Consider the following 20,905-nt stretch of genomic DNA (forward strand, 5'->3'; position numbering starts at 1 on the left):
GCAGGTATTATATATCTCATGGAACTTTGAAATCAGGATATTTTTTCAATTTTTTTCAATTCTATTCACAAATGAAAGTGGTGTCGATTTCAAAAACAGTTTACCGCCGAAATTTTGCCTTGGGCAAAAAATGTTGCGTCCACAGAAAATGTTGCGCATCAACTGTCATCGAATATTATTGTTATAAACGACCGACTTTTCTTTACCGTCCTCGTTCAAGGCTTTTTCTTTAAGTCGGCGTTGTCCACTAGTTTCTGCCTGTAAACTCGCCAGTGTTCTCTGTCTATATGTCGTTCATAATTGATAATTTCCCATTTCATTGAACTGTACATTCTTTCAAATCAACGGAAACAATATACGTGCACACAAAAAAAAACAAGCGGACAAAAAATATACCAATGACACCAGTTGTGACGACTTGGCGTTTACCTAGCAACTAGAGAAGCTTTATCGATTGGGACGAGTTCACGTAAGCTTGCCTCATTTTGGAAAGCTATTCATTGTTGATTGTCAGGTAAGATCAATAATAATAATATTCGCGTTGCTTGTTTGCGGCTGCTACTACTGGCGACTGGTTTTACGTTATTGCGAGAGACAGTTTTGTTTGCCTGTCGTTTCTACTACTACTATTACTACTACTACTACTACTACTACTGTAGCCTAGCTGTTGCTGACAGCTGCCGAGCAAACAGGTTCAAGCCGTGTTGTAATGATAAAACGCTCGTCGTTGGAGCTTACTTAGTGGCAGCAAACTTGCTCAAGCTTGCTCGTCTGCATTTCTCATACCGTTCTTTATCCGCGTTGACAACAACAACAACAACAACAACAGCGACTATACCGCATTGCATAAATTGCTTTAGCATCATTTTCCATAATTAACGTGATTCTTTGGTTTTATACTAGAATAATATAAGAAGAGGGAAAAGTTGAAATTGAATCGAAGTGGAAACTGGAAGCAAGAACAAAAAACAACAGCATTGCTCTGCCAAGATGCGCATGTTGATCTGCTTGACTCTGTTTGTTGAACTGACGCTGGTCGACGGGCAGATTCAGCCGATGCCGATCAACGATCCGCTCACTCAGACCAGAACCGACTTCCAGCCGTCATCGTTCAACATATTCGACTCGTTCCAGGCACGCCCTTCTGGCTCGGGTTTGAATACCGACGCTCAATCTTTTCAAATAAGGGGACAAAATTTGAAAACAATCGACTGGCGCAACGTCGATCGTCGAGCCGAAGAAGGTAACTGCTTTTTGTTTTTTTGCTTTTTGCCATTTTCTTTCGCTCAGCGCTCCAGTATGCAAATTTTTCAAAAATAAAACAAATTCTGTTTCTGTTTTACTTTCTTTTCTTGTTTTGGCTCACAAAATTTGTTGTTTCCAATTTTTCCCTCTGATCCCATGTTGTTTACTTTGCAGAAGCACCGCTTTCGCGCGCACTCGTCATTAAACTATAGAATAATATGTGAACAACCCGTGTACCGCTGTATTTCGTGCTTTTTTCTTTAAAGAAGAAAAAAAATTATTATTTGAAAATGTTGTTCCAAACGTGCTGTCCAAATCTCACTGAATTGTTCAATACAACTAGTTCTCTTGACAGCAAACTTGACTACGAAGCTTACTATATTTAAAAAATTTTTTTCCTACCGCTTAATGAATTGATTTGATTATCGACCATTGTGGGTTACGCCCTTTTTTTCTCTTTCTCTCTCTCTTTTTCATTTTAATTTCTGTTTATCGTTATGCAATTTTTAACCTCCGACAAATTCGGAAAATTAATACACGAACACTGTTCGTAATTATGACAACGCTCGTGAATTGTGAAACAGAAATTGACCTTGATTATCACAATCTGGGAAAGTGACTCGACATTTGAACTCTCGGGAATAAGTGTCACCATGAAGTTGATCGTGCAGTCCTTGACAATTGTTACGTTTATTTTGCAATCACCTCCAAAAGCACATCAACTTTTCCACTCTTGAGATTTCATTAAAATCTTTTACAATATCAATATTAATTACTGTACATTTATTAATATTTTATATAACCACTTCGAAACCGTTTACTTCAAGCGTTGAATATTATTCTTCTTTTCAAATTGTTGTTGTATACTTTAAGAAAAAAAAAGTATTTAAACTTTCACAAGCTGCTAATGATGTTTTTTGCGTGTTATCACTTTCAATGTCAGTTCAAATTCTAGTGTTTGTCACTTTTGATGAATCTATCTTCCTTCTGTGTTCATGTTCAAGGTTTTACCCAAAATAGTTCATCATTTCTTGCTGATTGAATAATTCGTCCATTATATTGACATCTGCTTGTTTTGTTTGTTTTCTTTTTAACATTTTGAAAAATTTTCATTTGATTCATTTTCAGGATGGTGGCATTTGTATCCGTTCGGTGAACGTTATTACGATGTTGATATCACTTGGAGACCATGGAGAGATCTCCAGATTGATTTGGATTTTTTCTTGCCATTTTATGGTTTTCGTTTCAATTACACATTCGTAAGTGATAAATGAGTATTTGGTTGAATTTGTTTAATTATTTTTCATGTTGCAGGTATTTCCGGAAGGATTTGTTGCGTTCTCTTATCCGCAATACATTCAACCACCGTACACAATGCCGAACAGACGATGGCCTGATGAGCCGGATTCATCTTTGATCGCAGCTTTTATGGGTGAACAGTCGTTCATTCACGTTGGTGAAACTCGACTCAGCCACGTCTGGTATCGAGTAGTGTCGAGGTAAGTTATTCAATGTTGTCCTATACAACTGAAGGAGAATTCAGAAAAAAAATCATCATTTAAGGCCGATCAACATGATCAACCCGTTTGGTGATTTTGGCTTCAGGCAGCCTGTTCAGCAGCAACAATATTTAGGACCGAATTTGCCTCCAGAATTGGCTAATACTCAAATTCCAATTCGCACATACGCTGGGCAGCAGTTGAAAACTGCTTACGGTCGCATTGAAGATCCTGAATTGTTGGACAGAATAACAGAGTAATTTTTTATAATAAATAATTAATACTTTCAATTACCTGTTTCAAACTGCCTCTTCTTCAAGGGATATTCAAAGAAGCATGGTAGGTGCGAGAGGTTTCAAAGCAGATTACGCTTTGATTGTCACCTGGGAACGAATGGGTTACGGTGGTGCTCCGAAAATTACAGAACTGAACATGTACGAAACTGTCAAAAAATGGGTAATTCTTTTTCGATTCTCAAAAAATAAGTAATTTATATTTTTGAAGCATTTATTTTTTGTTTAGCAAAATACTTATCAAATGGTTCTCGCTACTGACGAAATTCGCACTTACGTAATGTTCAATTATGCAAACGTCAATTGGACTTCGTCCACTCAAGCCGGTGCACTGTTCGGTCGTGGCGGCAAACAATCCGCAATGGTAATCCACCGTTTCGTAGAATTAAATTTAATACATTTAATAGTTTCAATTTTTGTTAGGTTGGATTCAACGGTGGCAACGGTACAGGCTGGTATGCTTTACCTTGGTCTGCTGATGGTAATTCATACAAGCTTGTGCAATACGGAAGTGCTCAAGTGGCAGGTCGCTGGCTTGCTCGAGTAGATGAAGATATTGAATACGGTGGTTGCAGCAATGATAGCATTGGTAAATTATTCATTCTCCATAAGAAAAAGCCGCTTTCCAAATTTTATTGAATATGGTTTATTTTTAGGCGTCTTGCAGTTGGACAAACCTCAAGCCACCATGCTTGGAGGCTTCACATTGAATGTCACCGGACCATGTTTTCGTCCCACTGATGTTCTGAAGCTGCAAATTGATGAAAGCACTCTTGACTGTGAAAGGGTATTTTATACATTGAATAGTCAGATGGCTATTTATTCAGTCATTGGCTGTTTTCTTTTTTGGTTTTTAGTTGGACATGGTGATGGCCCGGTGTGTTGTTCCTGTGAATTCAATCTTCAAAACTGGGCAAGTTATAATTCGGCTTTCCGTTGATGGCGGAAAGAATTACCCTTGGTGGAATAAATTTTACATATGTAAGTGACGACACAATTTGCATGGTTTTGTGTGTTGAAAATTTTACTTTCAGTGATGCCGTCGTTAGCCCGACGTCAGGTCAATCTTATAAATGATCCTGTGGTATTGAACAACAACTGGCGAAGTTTCAATCCAGATAATTTGACTTTAACTTGGCCTGCGGCAAATATCACTGTCAACCCAAATGCACAGGTGGATATCACCTTGTGGGGTTATTGGGAAGATGTACTTGGTCACAGCTTTGAACAGGCAAGTTGTTCTTGGATATGTTAGCAAATTAGCATTAAAAAAATTCTTTTCAGGTTGGCTCGATTGCTAGAAATTCTCCAAACAGAGGCGTATTTTCATTCAATCCACGTACCATGAGCAAGACAGACATGAAACCTGATGCGTGGCGCAAATATACCGGCGGTCTGCTACAAATTAGAGTCTCTCAAGATTGGATGAAAGATCGAGGAGATGGGTAAATTAATCTTTTTTTCTCTTCTTAACCTCTTTAAGAGAAATTTAGTGACAGTAATTGTTATACACAATTAAAAACTTTAGAAAAAGCATTTTAAAAAAAGGATCTGTTTTTAGAATTTATTGGTCTGATCTGATTCCATTTGGTTGGTATTTCCACGATGTCTGGCAATATCAGATGGGAAAGAACTGGGCAACGGATATGTGCATTGACTGGTTCCAGTATGACGGAAGAAGAGAAAATTTTTACATGTTCTTGGAAAATACTCAGCCCTGTCCGTGCACGTTGGATCAAGCACTTTTGGACGTCGGTCGATACGTGGCGTTGATGGATTGTGATATCAACGGTGATCACAGGTGCTATTATACACAAGGTGCCCAACATTGCGTGGTCTCTGTCCGCAGTGTGTAAGTAGAAGTTGTTTATTTTGTTGGCGTAAATATTTAATGTAAACAAATCTTGTTGTATCAATTTATTTTATTTTTGAAATCCAATTTAGATGGACCGGTGCTGGTCAGGTGTGTTGCTACGACTGGCAAGGATGGCTAATGTTTTCTCAAGATTATGAATTCAACGACCAATATTTGCGTTTTTATTCAGCTGGCGTGCCTTACCGCGCACATCCGTATGGTGCATTTCCATACAAAAGACCGCCATATGTACCGAGTCTTTCTAATTTTTACAACGATCTTCTTCCTTATGAATACTGTTGCAAATGGGCTGGACACTGCGAATTCTACTTTTGGCGTCGCATCACGTCTGGATGTCAAGATTACAGACCTCCGGCCGTGGGCTATATTTACGGCGAAGGGCATATTATTACTTACGATGGAACGCGTTACACGTTCAACGGCAAAGGATACTATGTACTCACGACGCTCAAATCGAAAAACAATCACATGATGGTTCAGGTGCGAATGGAACATCCTCCAAAGACGTTATGTAAGCTTTTGTGTTGTTATTATTACCCCAGTTTTGATGTTTCATTTTGTTCTTGGAATTAGGGAATTCTGAGGTTCCAGCTACGGTGGTAACTGGACTGGCGGCGCAGGATAACGATTCTGCCGTGGTTCAAATTTATGCTCGAAAAGAATTCCGCCGCTGGCGTTATAAAACTGACGTCTATGTTGACGGAACAAGAGTATTCTTTGACACTCCGTGGCAGAAATTGCAGACCTTCAAAGGTAAGAGGTGTTTCAAGGATAAATTGAAATTTTCACTTACTGACCAATTGTAATAGGAGTGACCATCCGTAGTCGTCCACGAAATATGAACATGTCAGAATTGGAAGTCATGTTCGACACTGGCATGGGCATGCTGGTGCAAGAAGCAAGAGGCACGTTGAACGTTATCGTTTCAGTTCCACCTGAATACAACGAAACTTATGCGGTAAATTTTAAATGGGAAATAGCAGACGGAATTGGTCATTTTATCGAACTGTTGTTTTTTTTCAGTATCGAACTGATACCTTCGGTTATCCAAGAACAGAGCCGGCAACTGGTCTATTTGGTACAGGAAAATGTGCAAACTTTTACCGTACAATGGGCTTATTTGGAACCTTCAATAATGACAAACGTGATGATTTGACCACGCCAGACTGTAATGTTGTGAACACCAACTATCCACCGTCAGAAATCGAAGCTCGCAATGTCTACTATGAATTCGGAGAAAGATGTATGATGAACAATTGTTTAGAATTGAATTTTTTATTTCTTCTTATTTTCTTCCATTCATGTTTTAGGGCGTGCAGATGGAATTCGACATCCATTGCTGTTCCAGACAAAATTCCAGCCGATTTACAATCCGCTTACTTTTGCTTCAATGAATTATCAGCCAATCTTTGATCCTTGGCGTAATCAGAATACCTCTTTCTGGGAATCGTTGATTTTCACACGAGAAGAAGTTCGAGTACGTATTGCAATTGCTTTGAAAAAAGAAATTCATTTTTCAGATTTATTATATGAAAAAAATGAAAATAAATTGCAATTGATTATTTTTGTCCACTTGATTTAGGTAACTTGTCAAGGATCGCCGTCTTGTGAATTTGATTATCTGACCACTGGTCGCCGTGAAATTGGCATTGATACATTGATGAATGAACGAAAGTTTGAAGATCAAAAACGACTAGGAGAGAAAATATGTAATGGACATTTATTTTTCACTTTTAATATTTTACTTTTCCTTTGTTTCTCATATATTTTTATTTCTTGCTTTTAGTGATCAGTTGTGGACCTTTGACAAAAAATTATGGTGTGCTCAAATATCCTCCTGGAAATAATTACTTGGACGGTGTGACAGTTACTTTTACATGTCAGCCGGATTATTTCCTGCACGGTGATCAGCAAAGGCACTGCATCAATGGAACGTGGAGTCCAGGCTGGTGGCCTTGGTGTAGATGTAAGTTGTATCAGTTTATATTTTTATTTAAGATAATTGAATAATTTTTATTCAAAATTAAAAAATTGCTTATTTGAAGTGTTTGTATTTTTTCTAATTTAGGGCGTGACGAAGAACATGCACTGAAATGGTTCACTGGAATAATCGTGTCATTGCTGATTGTTGCTGTTTTGGTTGCTATATTCTGCTATTGCAACAGCATGAAGAAAGAAAAATTGAAAAGACGAGGAAGACAGTACGCCATCGGCAGGTGAGTAATTATATATTGTTATCCATTTGAACGCCTGTTGCAGTGTTTTGTAATTATACATACGTATATATATATATATATATATATATATATATATATGCACTTAACAGAAGTAACATGCTAGCATACTTTCTTTTGACACTAACGTTAAATTGTTAAATAGAATATGCTTGTATTGTTATTGATGTTTTTTCGTTTATCAAGTTAAGTTGAATTTTTGAGAACAAAATAACCGCAACAGAAATACGAATTCCCCAGTTTAAAGTGATTTTTCCCTTGTCCATTCGACTGGAAGCTTCCCCTGAAGATGCCGGTGTCGAGTTGGCTCTATGAAGTGGGATCGGTTTATTTTTAGGGAGATTCCGCTAATGAACATGTCAGCGGGAAAAGTTTGGCACTGGCCAACGAGACCGCTTGACCGTCACGAAGCCAGTTGTTAGGTATTTGATGAAATTATTTTGCGTAGACAAGGGAACTATTGTAGTTAGTGATTTGCTTTTTGCAGCTTGTTGTTCTATTCTACTTGGGCATCATAGCAGATGATCTGATATCTATTTTCGATCAAAGGCATTTTTCTTTTTCATTTACGGTGGCGATTCTTCTCCTCCACTTGCTTTTTATTCACTTTTATTGCTATGCTTTTATCGTTTTTGAGAAGTAGCAAATTGAGAGTCAGTCGATTTTTGCACGTCTTGTTGTTCTATACAATCTTGTTTTCTTACCAAGAAGTTGCCTCCTCAATCGTACGGCAAATTTGCTTACGCTATTTACCATTCATTCTTCACGTCTGAACGTACATATGCTATTCTGACATCAAATATTAAACCCTGCTTCTAGTAATTCTGATACAAGCCATTTTATTTGACGATTTTTCTATTTACATTGACATTGACTTGTTTTCAACTAACCAACTTGCTAACCTAATCAAATGCATCATTTTTGCACCAAGATTTATTTATTTCGATACTCACTAAACAATCTATTATTATTATTATTATTATTATTACAGTGATTCTTAAATTAAAATATTTAAATTACTTTTTTTAAATTTGAAAACAATTATGATGTTCATTTTTCATTTTAAAATGCACTCAACTGTGGCATGTTTTTCTTTACTTCACTTCTGCAAATTCGATGCATGCTTTTGTTGAATGTTTTGGAGTTGGATTTTGATGAATGTGAAAATTTATTTTATTCTATTTTATTTTCTTCACAGCTTTGGACCTAGAACAATGAAACCTGCGGATCCGAGTTTGCAGAAAACAGCTCCCACTCAACCGTATCCTCCTAGTGAATTAGATGCAGCCAAAGGCGTCGGCGGTTTGAACGGTCGCATGAACCTGCCAACCGGAGCCAGATTTTCCGAAACAACCGCTTAAAATATTGTTCCTCTGATTTATGCAAAACATTTTTATTTTGTTTTCAATTCTGCTGGAAAAAACACATTTTCCAACAAAAAGGGATAAACCCTTCATCATTTTTTCAACGTTGTTGAATTGCAGCAATTCTGTATAATCTAGAATAACTCGCTCATCTGTTGTTTCAACTTCTTCTCTCCCGTTCAAGTGTGTTTATGGCAGATTGTTCGTTCACATTTGCTTGTCTTCTTCAATTTTATTCTGTTTTCCACTGCGACCAATTATTTATTATTCTTTCTCTTTTCCAAATCTTACTCTTGCGTTTTTATCACTTACTTACGTCGCAATCACTAGCGCCTACTAAACTGCCTGTGGTCACTTTTCTCATGAAGACTACCGAATATATGAGGTTGTGATCGTTTTCGCAGTGCCGTATCAAATGCGCAGCAGGCAAAAGAATTTGGCTTTTCTTTTTCAAACTTGTATGCGATGACTTTTAACTGTTTCTTTTCTTTTTCGTGAAAAATTGTTTTCACACTTGCATTTTTTTTTGTACGTTTTCATTCATTCAAGTCATGTTTTGGATCAGTTGCCGCGTTTACAGCGGTGACATTTGTTCTAAAGTGCTACTACATTTTATTACTCATTTTTGTTAAACACGGTGACACGATATACATATACACACACATATATATATATATATATACATAGAAGGGAAACGTGAAATGAAATAACCGACTGTACGTATTATGAAAATAATAAATTCAATCAATTCAATTTATTCGAGATGTGTGCAATCAATCTGAACTTGAAAATCTCTTTTTATTTATTTATCATACTTGTTATTACTGGATTACTGTAAGATTTTGAATTTATGTAATTTCTTCTACTTTACAGTGATTGTAAAGGAATTTTCCATTTTAAATTTCTATTAGCAATAATAAATAAATAAAAATATAATAATAAACTCTTGTAAATTAAAATTGTCAGCCAAAAATAACTGCTTAAACATTTTTCAACACTGCACGCAGCCGACTTTTCGCGACGATGAGTTGAAGAAAATAAAATGGCTAATTTCTCAATTTTTTTTGTAAAGCATAATCAATTGTACAATTATCAACTTTAAGTATATTGATTGGTCTTCTTTCTTCTGGTAATAAGTGAAGCTGAAATTTCCTGATAATGATCGATGGGATTCAGTTATGTGAATTTGAAAAATTAAATAGATTTAGAAAATTTATCAATTTGAAATAATTAATTTAGCAAATAGTAATCCATATACACACTGAAAAGTAACGAATTTTCCTAATTAAATTGCTTTTGTACTTTATGCAAATTTTCAAAGTGTAACAATTTTGAATATCAATGAAGTGCAGGTAGGTAGTTTGGAAACTGTTACTGTTGAAATTTGTCGGTCAATTGGCATGAAGTTTGTTGGCGCGTGCAGACATGGATACTGTAAGGCGGTGATTGTTTTCAACTTCACCCAACTGACGTCTTCGTTGTGCTTTTGAGTTGTTTTTTTGTTTCTATTAACAGCATTGTATCGTGAAACAATGATTCTGGAAATGGGAAGTTTTTATGGAAAAACTGTTTCATCATTTTAGAAAACTAAACGTTGAACAGCGAGTGACTGATGTAAGCACTTTTAAACTTATTTGCAATGTTTTTTTTATTATTTGGTCAAAGTTTACCGTCTAGTTATCTCTCTTAACGTTTCAAACAAAAGCCAATTACTATTATTATTATTATTATATACACGTACATGTTTTGTTTGAAAAATGCTTTAGATTTTTGCTACTCGAACATGAAATGAAGTGAATTGAAAAAGTATTTTCACATATTACTATTTTAGTCTGAACGGCTGGCTGAAAGTTCTGAATTATATATAATTAATGTCAGCATCACTGATTACATATTATGATAACGTGAAGGAAATGTTCAACAGAATAATAATAAAGATGATGATGAAGCAGAAGAAGAACGCTTGATAATAAAAGTTGGGAATGATTTACAAATATTAAAATAATTTTGACAAAGTTTGAAAATTACATATAAGCAGCTTTTCGCAGACAGTACTGCGACGAAAGAACACACAATCAACGTGCTGTCTTGTCCCGTAAAGAAGAGATTATTATTATTATTCAATGCAAATTTTTGATTTACGGAATATGAGACTGGTGGTCGTTCGACTGACGCGCTGTGCTGAGCAGTGCGGTCCGGCTAAGCAGCAGTTCGACTTTATCTCCGCAAGCGGCCAACAACGGCGCCACGAGCAAACAGTCCACATCTTGAACACTGATATCATTTACCTGAAAATAAAGAAAAAAGATAATGAATGGAGGATGATTTGAATTTCGTTTCGAAAAATTTGTACTTTGAGAATCCGGTCGTAAGGGAAAATGTTGCGCGATTTATCCGCCGGTCCGTTTGGTCGGATGTCCCGAACGAAGATGCCCCTTTCTTCCACACCGTCGGATATAGAAAAACCGAAATCGTTGTGCACTTGATCCTTGCGCAGAACCAGTCGATGCAACCGAACGGCCGTGGGCGTGGCACTGTCGTCAGTCGTGCTGCCACTACCGGCGTTGGTGCTCAATTTCTCCGCCTGCGGTACGTGGACTGTCAAGACAGTGTTGACGGCAGTCGTCGTATTTCGCTGCTGCGAACTTGCGTCGCTTTCGTCGACGAATGGTATCTGCTCGTAGACAGTAGCAGCAGCAGCAGCAGCAGCAGCGTTCAAGTCGGTACATTTTGGAGATGCGGTTCTGCTGACCGGCGTAGAACCAGGCACGTAGTTCACTCGAAGCAGACCATCCGGATGACGGCTTGGATTTCCACTTTGCAAGGCGATTTTCGACGGACTGCAAGTCTGCGGTCGTCTGAGGATCGTCTTTTGACAATTCGTTGTGGGCGGTGAGGATACTTTCGGCATGGGCGGTGGCACCAGCTGCGGTACACAGTTGCTCACGCACGGTACGGCACCGGCTAGGATTGTCTCTTCCAATTTCACCAGCGTTTCTGGCTCACCGATGGATTCCAAAGCTTCGAGCACTTTGCACCATTCAATCGTCAATTCGTCAATATTGTTGTTGTTCAACTGTGCACATTCTTTCAGTTTCATCGAATCGCGTAAACCGTCAACTGAAGACAATCAATTGCTTATTTATTACAAAATTAAAACTTCGTCTGTTACCGTCGTGCGAATTTTCCGCCCCGGCAATTGACAGACTGGATGATTTTGACCGTTTCGTTGCGGTCAAATGTGGAAGGCTTTCGACAATGGGACAATCTTCGAGTGATTCCACCGCACTGTCTACACTTTGAACCGGCGTGCAGAGCTTTTTGTTTGGCATCTGTTTGCAAACAAAAAAAATATTTAAATTTTGAATTTCTACTCAAAATCCAAAAAACAAGCACAGTGTTTTTATTACTTGCTGATAAATGCAATCTCTGAGATTGCGGTCCAGTTGCTGCTGATAAGCGTTCGACTGATTCAGACGAGCACGATCTTGAGGAGATCGACCAATTTTCAAAGTCAACAGTTCCGGCGCTTCTTGAAGCAGACGGGCAACTTCTTGTATTGGAAGTCGATCCAGAGGCCGACCGTTGATTGCTAACAAACGATCGCCCACATGTATGGCACCGGTTCTGCAAGATCAGGCCAATGAGACAAAATGAAGACATGCAAACAAACAGCCAAGCTGACAAGTGAAATTATCCCAACGACAACAAGCTTTTTTCTGCGCTGACTTACTTTTCAGCAAGACCTCCGGCTACTAGCTGGGTGATTAGTACATGATTCAAGTGTTCATCACCGGCGGACACGGCAATTCCCAGTGGACATCCTCGACGGTTGATTTCGATCGAATACACAATCATGTGCGCACCTCCACAATCCACTCGTTCACAAGAACAGCAGTATTTTTTTATGCGCAATTTTACAACATCCGATGAACGATCAAGCAGGCGATTCGCCTCTTCAACTGTGCACGAATCGAGTGGAATGTTGTCAATGGCCAGAATTTGATCGCCCGGTTGAATTGTACCACATCTGTACAATAATTGCCACTGTTAATTAACACTTGCATGCACGTTTTAACGGCATTTATTTGAATATGATAATTTTTTATTTACCTGTAGGCGACGCTGCCGATTTCCACTTCAGCCACGATCACTGGTTCACCTTTTTCGTTGCCGCATGCCGGTCGAATGAGCAGACCGAGATTTTGAGTCCGTCTCGCCAACTTTACAGTGAATATACCACAATTTTGCAAAACGGATTCTATGACGTCAAATTCGACAGTTAGCGTCAGTGGACTGGTCATGTGTTTGACAAATTGGTTCGCCTGTTCGGCGCTTCCCAATTCTGTGCACCAGTCGTTCAAAGCGAGCACTCGATCACCGATTTGCAACACGCCACATCTGAACAAAGAAGTAAATTTTATATAATTCATTCATACCCTGGCTGTTAGTAGTAGTAGTAGTAGTTAATTATTTTAGCGGTTCTCTTTTCATTTCTCATTGCAATTCATTTTATTACTTTTCCGCAGGACTGCCTTTTTCAATGTAAGAAATGATCAAAGGCGGGTTTTCACATTCGGACATCACATGACAGCGGTGGAAGATGAGACCATAGCCTCCACGGTAGCTGCAGTTCAGCACAACTTCCATCACTTCACTTCGGCATATTTGCCCGTGAGGTAAGCCACTGATTGATGTCGCTAGCGAGCCTAAACAAAACAACACATACGCGATTATCCTTTCGTATTCTTCTTCAACAACACATGCTTTATATATTAGAGGATGCTTTCGTCTTTTACTTTTATTTATTCACATAATATACTCTGATTTGTGCCGCAAAAAGTAGGAATTTGAATAAGTGCTTAAACTTACTAACAGAAGCGACGCCAGCGACAGCAGTCAATTGAAAGCATACTTTAAGCATTGATAAGAAAAGTAGGATATGTTGTCATTTTTTAATTTCTTCCTTTCTTCTCTCTCTCCCTTTCTCGTCTTATCTATTTATGTACATATTTATCTTCGGATATGTTTTTAATTTTCTTTCCTCATATACTGAAAATAGAGAAGGGTGCAATATCAACGCAAAAGAGACACAGAACCGAACACTTTCTAGTGGGGTAGGAGGGGGAATGGGGACGGTGGTGGTGGTGGTGGAGGAGTAGGAGGAGGAGGAGGAGGAGGAGGAGGTGTAGGAGGAAGGAAAGAGAAGAAGAAGAAGAAGAAGACGAAGAAGAAGAAAAATAAGAAAGAGAGAGAGAGTGTGAGCAAGTGCTTTTTCGCTTAAGCGCGGCGTGTATGGGCTACCTTTTCTTAGCGCAGCTTCCTGAGCTGTTTCATTGATGGCGGCGGCGCGTGAACGTGAAATGTAATCTGTGTAAAGTGAAAATGAACAACGCACATCGTGCAACTTCATGTGCAGCAACATTTCATCGCCTGCCAGGCGAAATTTCGAGCGTTTTGTCATCGCAGATCACCTGCAGCTTGCATTTCTAGCTTGCCAATTTAGCATTAATAACTTGTCTGCCGCCAAGTTCAACGTCGACCGACAATGCGATCAAATGATTATCATAAACAAAATGCGTGTCTTTACCTGGTGATGCTGAGCAGGAACCGATTCCAGAGTCGGGTGCAGTTTTTGGTGTTTGCTTTTCTTTCACAATTTCCGTGTATCCGTTCGAAGTGCGCGGTAAAGTGGAAGAATTGATGATGGTCGTTGTCTGTCGAGAGCTGAATTTCGACGATGCTAAAAATTTAACATTCACTTCATTTCATTTATTAATAATTTGGTGAAATAATAATAACAGGCGAATGCTCGTTGAAAACTTGTCCCCCTTACACGCAATATTAGCACTACTACTAGTAGCAGTAGCAGTAGTAGTAGTGGTAGTAGTAGTAGTAGTAGTAGCAGTAGTAGAAGCAGGCTTGACCAAGTCGGCACTTAACGTTTTGCGATTGCTTAGTTTCGCTTCTGTGGCAGCGTCGGTTGGCCAACATGGTTGAATTTCAACTGTCACCTTGGATCTAATGGAACCTTTCAATAGTTGCTTCACCTCAGCCGGTGTGGACAATTGCAACGACACGCCATCAACGGATAACAGTTCATCACCGATAGAAAATGCGCCACATCTTCAACAACAACAACAACAACAATAATAATAATAATAGAAATAATTGATTAATTTCAATATCAACCCTGATAATATGGAAAATGAATATGCGTGTCCGCATTACCTGTCCGCAATGCTAGCCGGAACAATACCAACGATTCGGAATATTCTTTTAGAAACATAGCCAGTATCGCCGATCAATTGCAAGCGGACTCCTAAATCGCATCCAGGTGGTTTGTCGATTTCTAATAGAATCGGGCGAGCAGTATTTTTTATTGAATCTGCAAATCAACAATAATAATCTTCACATTCAGTGGTGTTCATCAAAGTTTACCGATTATCAGAACATCATATTCAACAGACAAGCGTACAGTACCAGTACTTTTGCTCAGCAGGTCTGTTATTCGTGCAAGGCTTTGCTGTCTAAGATCAATACCATTGATGGCTAATATTCTGTCACCGATTCTTAATCGTCCTTCTCTGAATTAAAAAACAAACAAACAAACAACAAAATTCTACAAATTTCAGTTTTATATCATTGATGTTCAAAATTTTTTACCTATTCACTGGACCACCTGAACGTATGTGAACGACAGTTACAGGATGAGCAATTCCGTCAGTGCGACCGCCGCGTACAACAAAGCCAATGCTGCGTTCCTCTTTCTCCAATTTCAGCTCAAACGTTTTAGCAATGCAAGTTCGAGACGGTATGAATGCTAAACACGCAAATGATATATACTAACAGTACAAGTGCAGTAATAATACAAGATAAACAGATGAATGAAAAATCTCAACCTACACAAATCGTTTAAATTATATGCTGTCAGCAACGATATATGCTGGCCAGCATTTTTCAGCAAGTTCAATATTTCATTGTACGTCAGTGTTTCCACTCGAATACCATTCACTTCGAGTAGATGATCACCAACCAGGATACTGTCACTTCTGAAAATTTCCAGCTGTATTATAGCTGAACATGTATGCATAACAAAACGACATCGAATATGTTTTTTTTTTAATTTTTCGACTAACAGAATTGGAAATGTGCCAAATACATGAAGAGCAAAGCAATACATTGCTACATAACTTTTATGGAAATGAAATGCATAGTTTTTACCTGTCAGCGATGCTTCCAGCTCGAACACAAGAAATAAACGGCTTGTATCCTTTGTCAGCACCACCAGATATACCAATGCCCCAACTACTGTCACTTTCGCGATACAATTCCACCGAAACGGTCGCTTTGCTTTCTTCTGAAAACATGTTTATCTTCATCGCTGTTGGCAACAACTATCTTTATTGTCGAATTTTCAGTGTTTTAAAATTAAGTCTGTCAGAAAGCCGATGGCAAGGACAATTGGCAACAGACGGCCTTTATTAGCCGCCAAGTTGGCGGAACAATGGAACAGCCTGAGGCTGGGCCAAGCGAGCCGACCAATTATGGCACCATTTACTACCCCTTGCTTGAATGAATAATCGAATTACGCATGCATATTGTATACGTTTCGAGGCCCGAGTACTGACGGGCTTTGACGCTTCCCTTGATTACTTTCATTTTTGTTTTCTATAGTGTTTAAAAATTGATTTTTGTTAAACTTTCAAGCTAGCTTTTTCAAGCTGCGCACTGACTGTGACTGAGAAGTGGGAACACGGAAGGACGAGCAAAGGGTTTTCGTATAATACATATATATATATATATATATATATATATATATGCAGTGCTTACCTGGAATGTCTTTTTGATAAAAGCGATTCGTGCTCACTCGATAAACGGTGTCTGAAATAAACGATTTTTAATATAAATACAACAACAACAACTACTACTACTACTACTACAACCACTACTACTACTACTGCTACTACTACTACTGTTAGTACAAAATCAGTGCTTTCTTTACTTGGTCTAGTGGCCATTTAGCTGGTTAACAAGTTATGTTTGTCATCAAAACCAAACTTCTTGCTCTTTAGCAAACTTTGAAAGAGATATCTACCTCCAGTGAATGTATATCGATAAATAATGTAGTTACGGTTTCAATTCAAACTCTGAAATGCTCAGCACGATCATTATTTACTTCTATTTGGTTTTGATGAAAGAATTCTTTTCTTTTCATTTTTTATTCAATGTAGTAGTGGTCCCCTGTCCATATTATTTACCAACTGAAGTACTAACAAAAGGTAACGGAATGATCATGAACATTTATGTTGGCTAAAGCTTAAATTTCTCTCAACAAGTTAATTGTTTTTAAACAGTGGAAATTAATTCGTTTTCACTAATTCGAGCACGGCAGTGGGGAAGAATAAATAATGTTCTGTAATTTGTGAACAGTTGCTCTGAAACGTGAAAATTTTTCAAATAACGCAACAGCCGAGCAATAATAGACAAAATATGCAAAGTAGAAAACAACGAACGATGCTTGGAATCAATAATGAGAAAATGATTGGATAGATGCTAGCTAGCGAATTTGTCAGCCAGGGAACACAAGCAACATGGTAGGTAAAAAGATAAAAGCAAAATAAAAGAAAAGAGGCGACACATGCATGATTTGAAAAATGCAATGATGCAGGACGAATTGTGAAAGGGTTGTCATGACTGGAAAAGTTTAAACATAAAATAATATATATTGTGTGTGCGTGTGTGTGTGTGTGTCAACACACGCGGTATGTAATTCTGGGCAGTGGCGTCCGGCCTTGTGACCTCAGCGGTCAAGAAAAGAACGTTGTATTGTTCATTTTTGCATTGTGTTGACGAACGGCGTCGTTTCGCTTGTCAGTTGGTGTCCTTCGACCGGTTGTAGTTGAACAGTCCACATGAACAGTAAGCGAAAAGCATGTGCGATGTGCACAAGTTGGACACTTTCCAGCTAAAGAGCCGACATCACACATCTGCTGATTTTTCTTCATTGGATGCGGACTTTTATTTATTTTTCTTTGTTTTATTCATCATCTTTTTCACATTTGGTTGCTTACAGCTAACCACCATTGGCAATGGCAGCAGAGCTGATTTTTCAAGCTCGACCGGAAGAAAAAGTATTTTTTGAGTGGGTGACACGTGTCGCTCGCCAGTGGACACAATTATCTCGGTCGGTCGGTGGGACAAGTGGTCACCGTGTTTGCTGTAGACCGTCGATGGCAACCGGAAAAGCTGTTCAACGCTGCCGCTATCAACGGAGGAGGGGAAGGCAGAGGGTTTTGCCGGATACGACAACAGTGCAGATATTTTATTGCATACCCAAGCGATCACTTTACTGAGGAAATTGGCATCGTAAATTTGAACATTAACCTGCACGTTGTTAGCACGGCTATCGAAAGAGAAAATTACACCCCTAACACAGAAAGAGAGAATAAATGAAATATGCGAACACGAACAGAGAAAGGAGAGGTGAAAAAATCCAAAAAGCAAGGAGAAATGAAAATGAGAAAAAAAATTTTTTTTCTCCCTCCCCCCCCCCTTCACTCACTTCGTTGTCCAAGTGGATGAGTGAGGATGTCAGCTTTTAAACATGTAATACAGACGTTGCTTTTAAGATGCTAGAAATGAAATTTGAAAACAAATCCCAACTCTTTCAACTGTAAACATCGAATTCAGTATCAGAAAACAGATTAATGATGTGTGCATGTGTGGCAAAAACTTAAATTTGCAAACGATATTTTTCACCGCCAAATGGGTTGTTTAATTTGTGTTTAAACAAAGCGAGCAAAGCAGCTGATGGTGAGATTTGTATCAACAGGCTTATCTGACAGCTAAATCTTTTATAAGTGTTATTTTTCGAGATGACTTTATTTTGATCAGGAAAAATAAACCATAAAGATAAATTAAATGGCAGCTTATAACGAAAACTAGCGACCAGTTGCTGAATAAACAGGATAACACAGCATTGGTGTTATTTTACGTTCAGCGATTAATCGCAAAGTTGCTTGTTGTTCATCTTGAAAATGTATCTATTCTGTCTGTGTGTTGGAAGTTAAAGGCAACAAATGAGAAAATTAAGAAAGAAAAACAACCCTTTTCTTGAAATTAGCTCAAATGAATTTTGCTCATTTAGTATAATTTATCATTCGGTAGGTAAATAATAGTTTTTGAAATTGCTGCGCACTTGATGCGTTGGCAATTTGTCGGAAACGTTGAGTAAAGCTGCTTGCTCGGCAGAAGGTTTGCAGATGTATTTGAATAAACACAAACTGGTAGAATGAAAAATGAACATTGAAAGTTGTGTGCTTTTTTGTTTTATTGATTTTCTTCCGATTGCAAGCCATGTTTTTAAAAATCCATCATTACCTTAGGTTAGCTTTTCGTTTCTGTTCAACTTCTTTTGCAAGAATGAATGTTTGTCTGTTTCTCTGCTAATTGACAATTAGCAATTGGTCTCGATATATCGGTGAAACTTAAGACGTCATTTCCTCAGAGTTTGGTGTGAACCTCTGAGGACTTCAGGACGAATGAAACATCTCTGAACGAATCTTGGAACAAAAATCTTTCTAGTTATTTTCTCTTTTTTTACTGTCGAATGAGCAACAGCAGTAGCTGATCCGTGAACACTGCGTGAACGCTAGGCTGAAATCTGACTAGACCCATAGTGGACGTCGTCTCCATCAGCGGGCGGCTATTGAAAATATACTCCACAGTTTTACAGATACAGAAACGGTACAGATCTTGACAGTCGTGTTGTCCACTTCATCGTAGAAAAGACAGTTCTTCCCCTTTGAACATTATATGTCGAATATGACAGTAGATTTGGTGAAAGCCAAATGGCATTCGGCGGGGGCTTTCTGCATTTTGTTTTTGAGGGAAATTCAAAAATATGATATGCAGCTGCCATCTCCCGCGTTCTGCTTTTCCGAAGCGTTTGCCGAGCAATTGTCACCTACTGTAGCAAGCTTTGTGGCTGACACAAGCGCGGCAAGCGGTCGATGGCGTTGACCACCTGCGCTTGGCTTGTCATCTGCGACGCCTGTTAAAGCTCAAGCTGGAGACATTGGATAAAGCAAAGCATTGGTGATGTTAGAAAAAATGGAAAAAGCAAAAAAAACCATAAGGCGCCTGTCGACCTTAACTGAATTTGAAGCTGCGGTCAGTAGTTTCGGCAAAAGCTTTTTTTTTCTTCTGAATTGGAAAGAGAACGGAAAAATGAGAATAAGAAGAAGAAGAAGTATCACTGCCTCATTTATAAGTAACACTTCTGAATTGACTCTGCTTAAGAGTTGAGATGTTCAACGTTTGTCATACTTTTACAGAAAATGAGAATTTTTTCAGCGTCGGTTTATCAAGTCTATCAAGTCAAATATATATACAAATATAAGTGGACAAACAGAGCGCCTAATGCAGACTGTCTACAAGCATTTCGGCGCTTTTTCTAATCGGGTTGACCCTGACTGCAATAGCGGTCAGGTTTTTTTGCAAAGTTTGCTAATATAAAACACAAACAAACAGTTCAAGCATTCTAAATGAGAAGAGCATGGAATGCGAACTTTTTTAAATATACCTTCGGTTAGAGAGTAACGACTTGAGATTGGCGGTAATGCACGTATGTGAAGTGGGCTTGGCCGGGTACATGTCGAAGTGAAAACTGCTGGCCTATAGCGCAGCTCATCCAAAGAAAGCCACTTAGCCAGGTTGTCTCGGTGTTTTGTAAACGTGTGAACACTGACTACTTGCACTGGAACATTCAGATGTGTTTGTTATTTGTATCTATTGCACCACTTATCTGTCCGTGTATCTATCCATCTATCTCTCGCTCTTTCATTCTTTCACTCTTGGAAACATTCATTCACTATATGCTTTTTGGCAGGAGAGGGGGGAGAGAGAGAAAGAAAGAAAGAAAGAAAACATCCCTCCTCGTCGACTGACGATAATGATTAATTAACCGTCAAAGTGAAAATGTTTGTGGTCGGATGGATTGGCACAAGTAGAGCTCATGGCTAGGAAAAATTGTTTTCTCACGCAATACGTCACGCTCGCTGTTCAGCGTTTTGCAATAGCAATCGGTTGGTAAATTTTTATATGTTGCGCGCGTATTGAAATGAGCTTTGGAAAAATCTATCCGGTAAAATTTTCCACCATATTTTTCCGAAATACAGAACAAGAAATACAAATTTACAAAATCAGAGGCTAAAAAATGAGAAAGAAACCGTCTCCTCAGAAATGTCATATGACGTCACATATGTCAACTGATTCAATGTTGAATGTTAAATGAAAAACAGTCAAAATTGTAGATGTATAGCTTACCGGATTTGGTCAACGATTTGGATGATTTCTTCTTCCGCTTCGCTGCGCAGAACATTTTGGCAAA

The 20,905-nt window shown here is 38.5% G+C and overlaps 4 protein-coding genes across 4 annotated transcripts; 2 read left to right on the top strand and 2 right to left on the bottom strand.

Annotated features, from left to right (window-relative positions):
• Positions 1 to 398: 398 nt before the first annotated feature.
• Tsp_03030 (conserved hypothetical protein) lies at positions 399 to 879 on the top strand. The gene is made up of 2 exons (XM_003379318.1): positions 399 to 423; positions 515 to 879. The coding sequence occupies exons 1-2, from the start codon at positions 399 to 401 to the stop codon at positions 877 to 879; spliced, it is 390 nt and encodes a 129-aa protein (XP_003379366.1).
• Positions 880 to 1,111: 232 nt separating this feature from the next.
• On the bottom strand, positions 1,112 to 1,678 carry Tsp_03031 (secreted phosphoprotein 24). Its single transcript, XM_003379319.1, has 4 exons — positions 1,648 to 1,678; positions 1,550 to 1,621; positions 1,413 to 1,503; positions 1,112 to 1,292 (listed from the first exon to the last, which is right to left on the bottom strand). Exons 1-4 carry the CDS (start codon positions 1,676 to 1,678, stop codon positions 1,112 to 1,114), a joined length of 375 nt encoding a protein of 124 aa, XP_003379367.1.
• A 537-nt stretch (positions 1,679 to 2,215) lies between these two features.
• Positions 2,216 to 7,569, top strand: Tsp_03032 (AMOP domain protein). Its single transcript, XM_003379320.1, has 21 exons — positions 2,216 to 2,249; positions 2,374 to 2,504; positions 2,560 to 2,744; positions 2,809 to 2,982; positions 3,065 to 3,200; positions 3,267 to 3,401; positions 3,461 to 3,626; positions 3,694 to 3,824; positions 3,895 to 4,018; positions 4,072 to 4,244; positions 4,322 to 4,482; positions 4,599 to 4,838; positions 4,982 to 5,454; positions 5,505 to 5,666; positions 5,723 to 5,871; positions 5,937 to 6,156; positions 6,224 to 6,390; positions 6,496 to 6,587; positions 6,798 to 6,871; positions 6,982 to 7,129; positions 7,485 to 7,569. The coding sequence occupies exons 1-21, from the start codon at positions 2,216 to 2,218 to the stop codon at positions 7,567 to 7,569; spliced, it is 3,360 nt and encodes a 1,119-aa protein (XP_003379368.1).
• A 3,080-nt stretch (positions 7,570 to 10,649) lies between these two features.
• On the bottom strand, positions 10,650 to 20,896 carry Tsp_03033 (putative glutamate receptor-interacting protein 2). The gene is made up of 17 exons (XM_003379321.1): positions 20,842 to 20,896; positions 20,099 to 20,272; positions 19,485 to 19,567; positions 18,077 to 18,146; positions 16,345 to 16,395; positions 15,736 to 15,871; positions 15,418 to 15,563; positions 15,178 to 15,334; positions 14,953 to 15,098; positions 14,743 to 14,899; positions 14,102 to 14,254; positions 12,625 to 12,912; positions 12,245 to 12,541; positions 11,922 to 12,138; positions 11,684 to 11,843; positions 11,264 to 11,631; positions 10,650 to 10,799 (listed from the first exon to the last, which is right to left on the bottom strand). The coding sequence occupies exons 1-17, from the start codon at positions 20,894 to 20,896 to the stop codon at positions 10,650 to 10,652; spliced, it is 2,808 nt and encodes a 935-aa protein (XP_003379369.1).
• Between the last annotated feature and the right edge of the window lie 9 nt (positions 20,897 to 20,905).

This window comes from Trichinella spiralis (genome assembly GCF_000181795.1).
Source record: "Trichinella spiralis strain ISS 195 chromosome Unknown Scfld2, whole genome shotgun sequence".
NCBI lineage: Eukaryota > Metazoa > Nematoda > Enoplea > Trichinellida > Trichinellidae > Trichinella > Trichinella spiralis.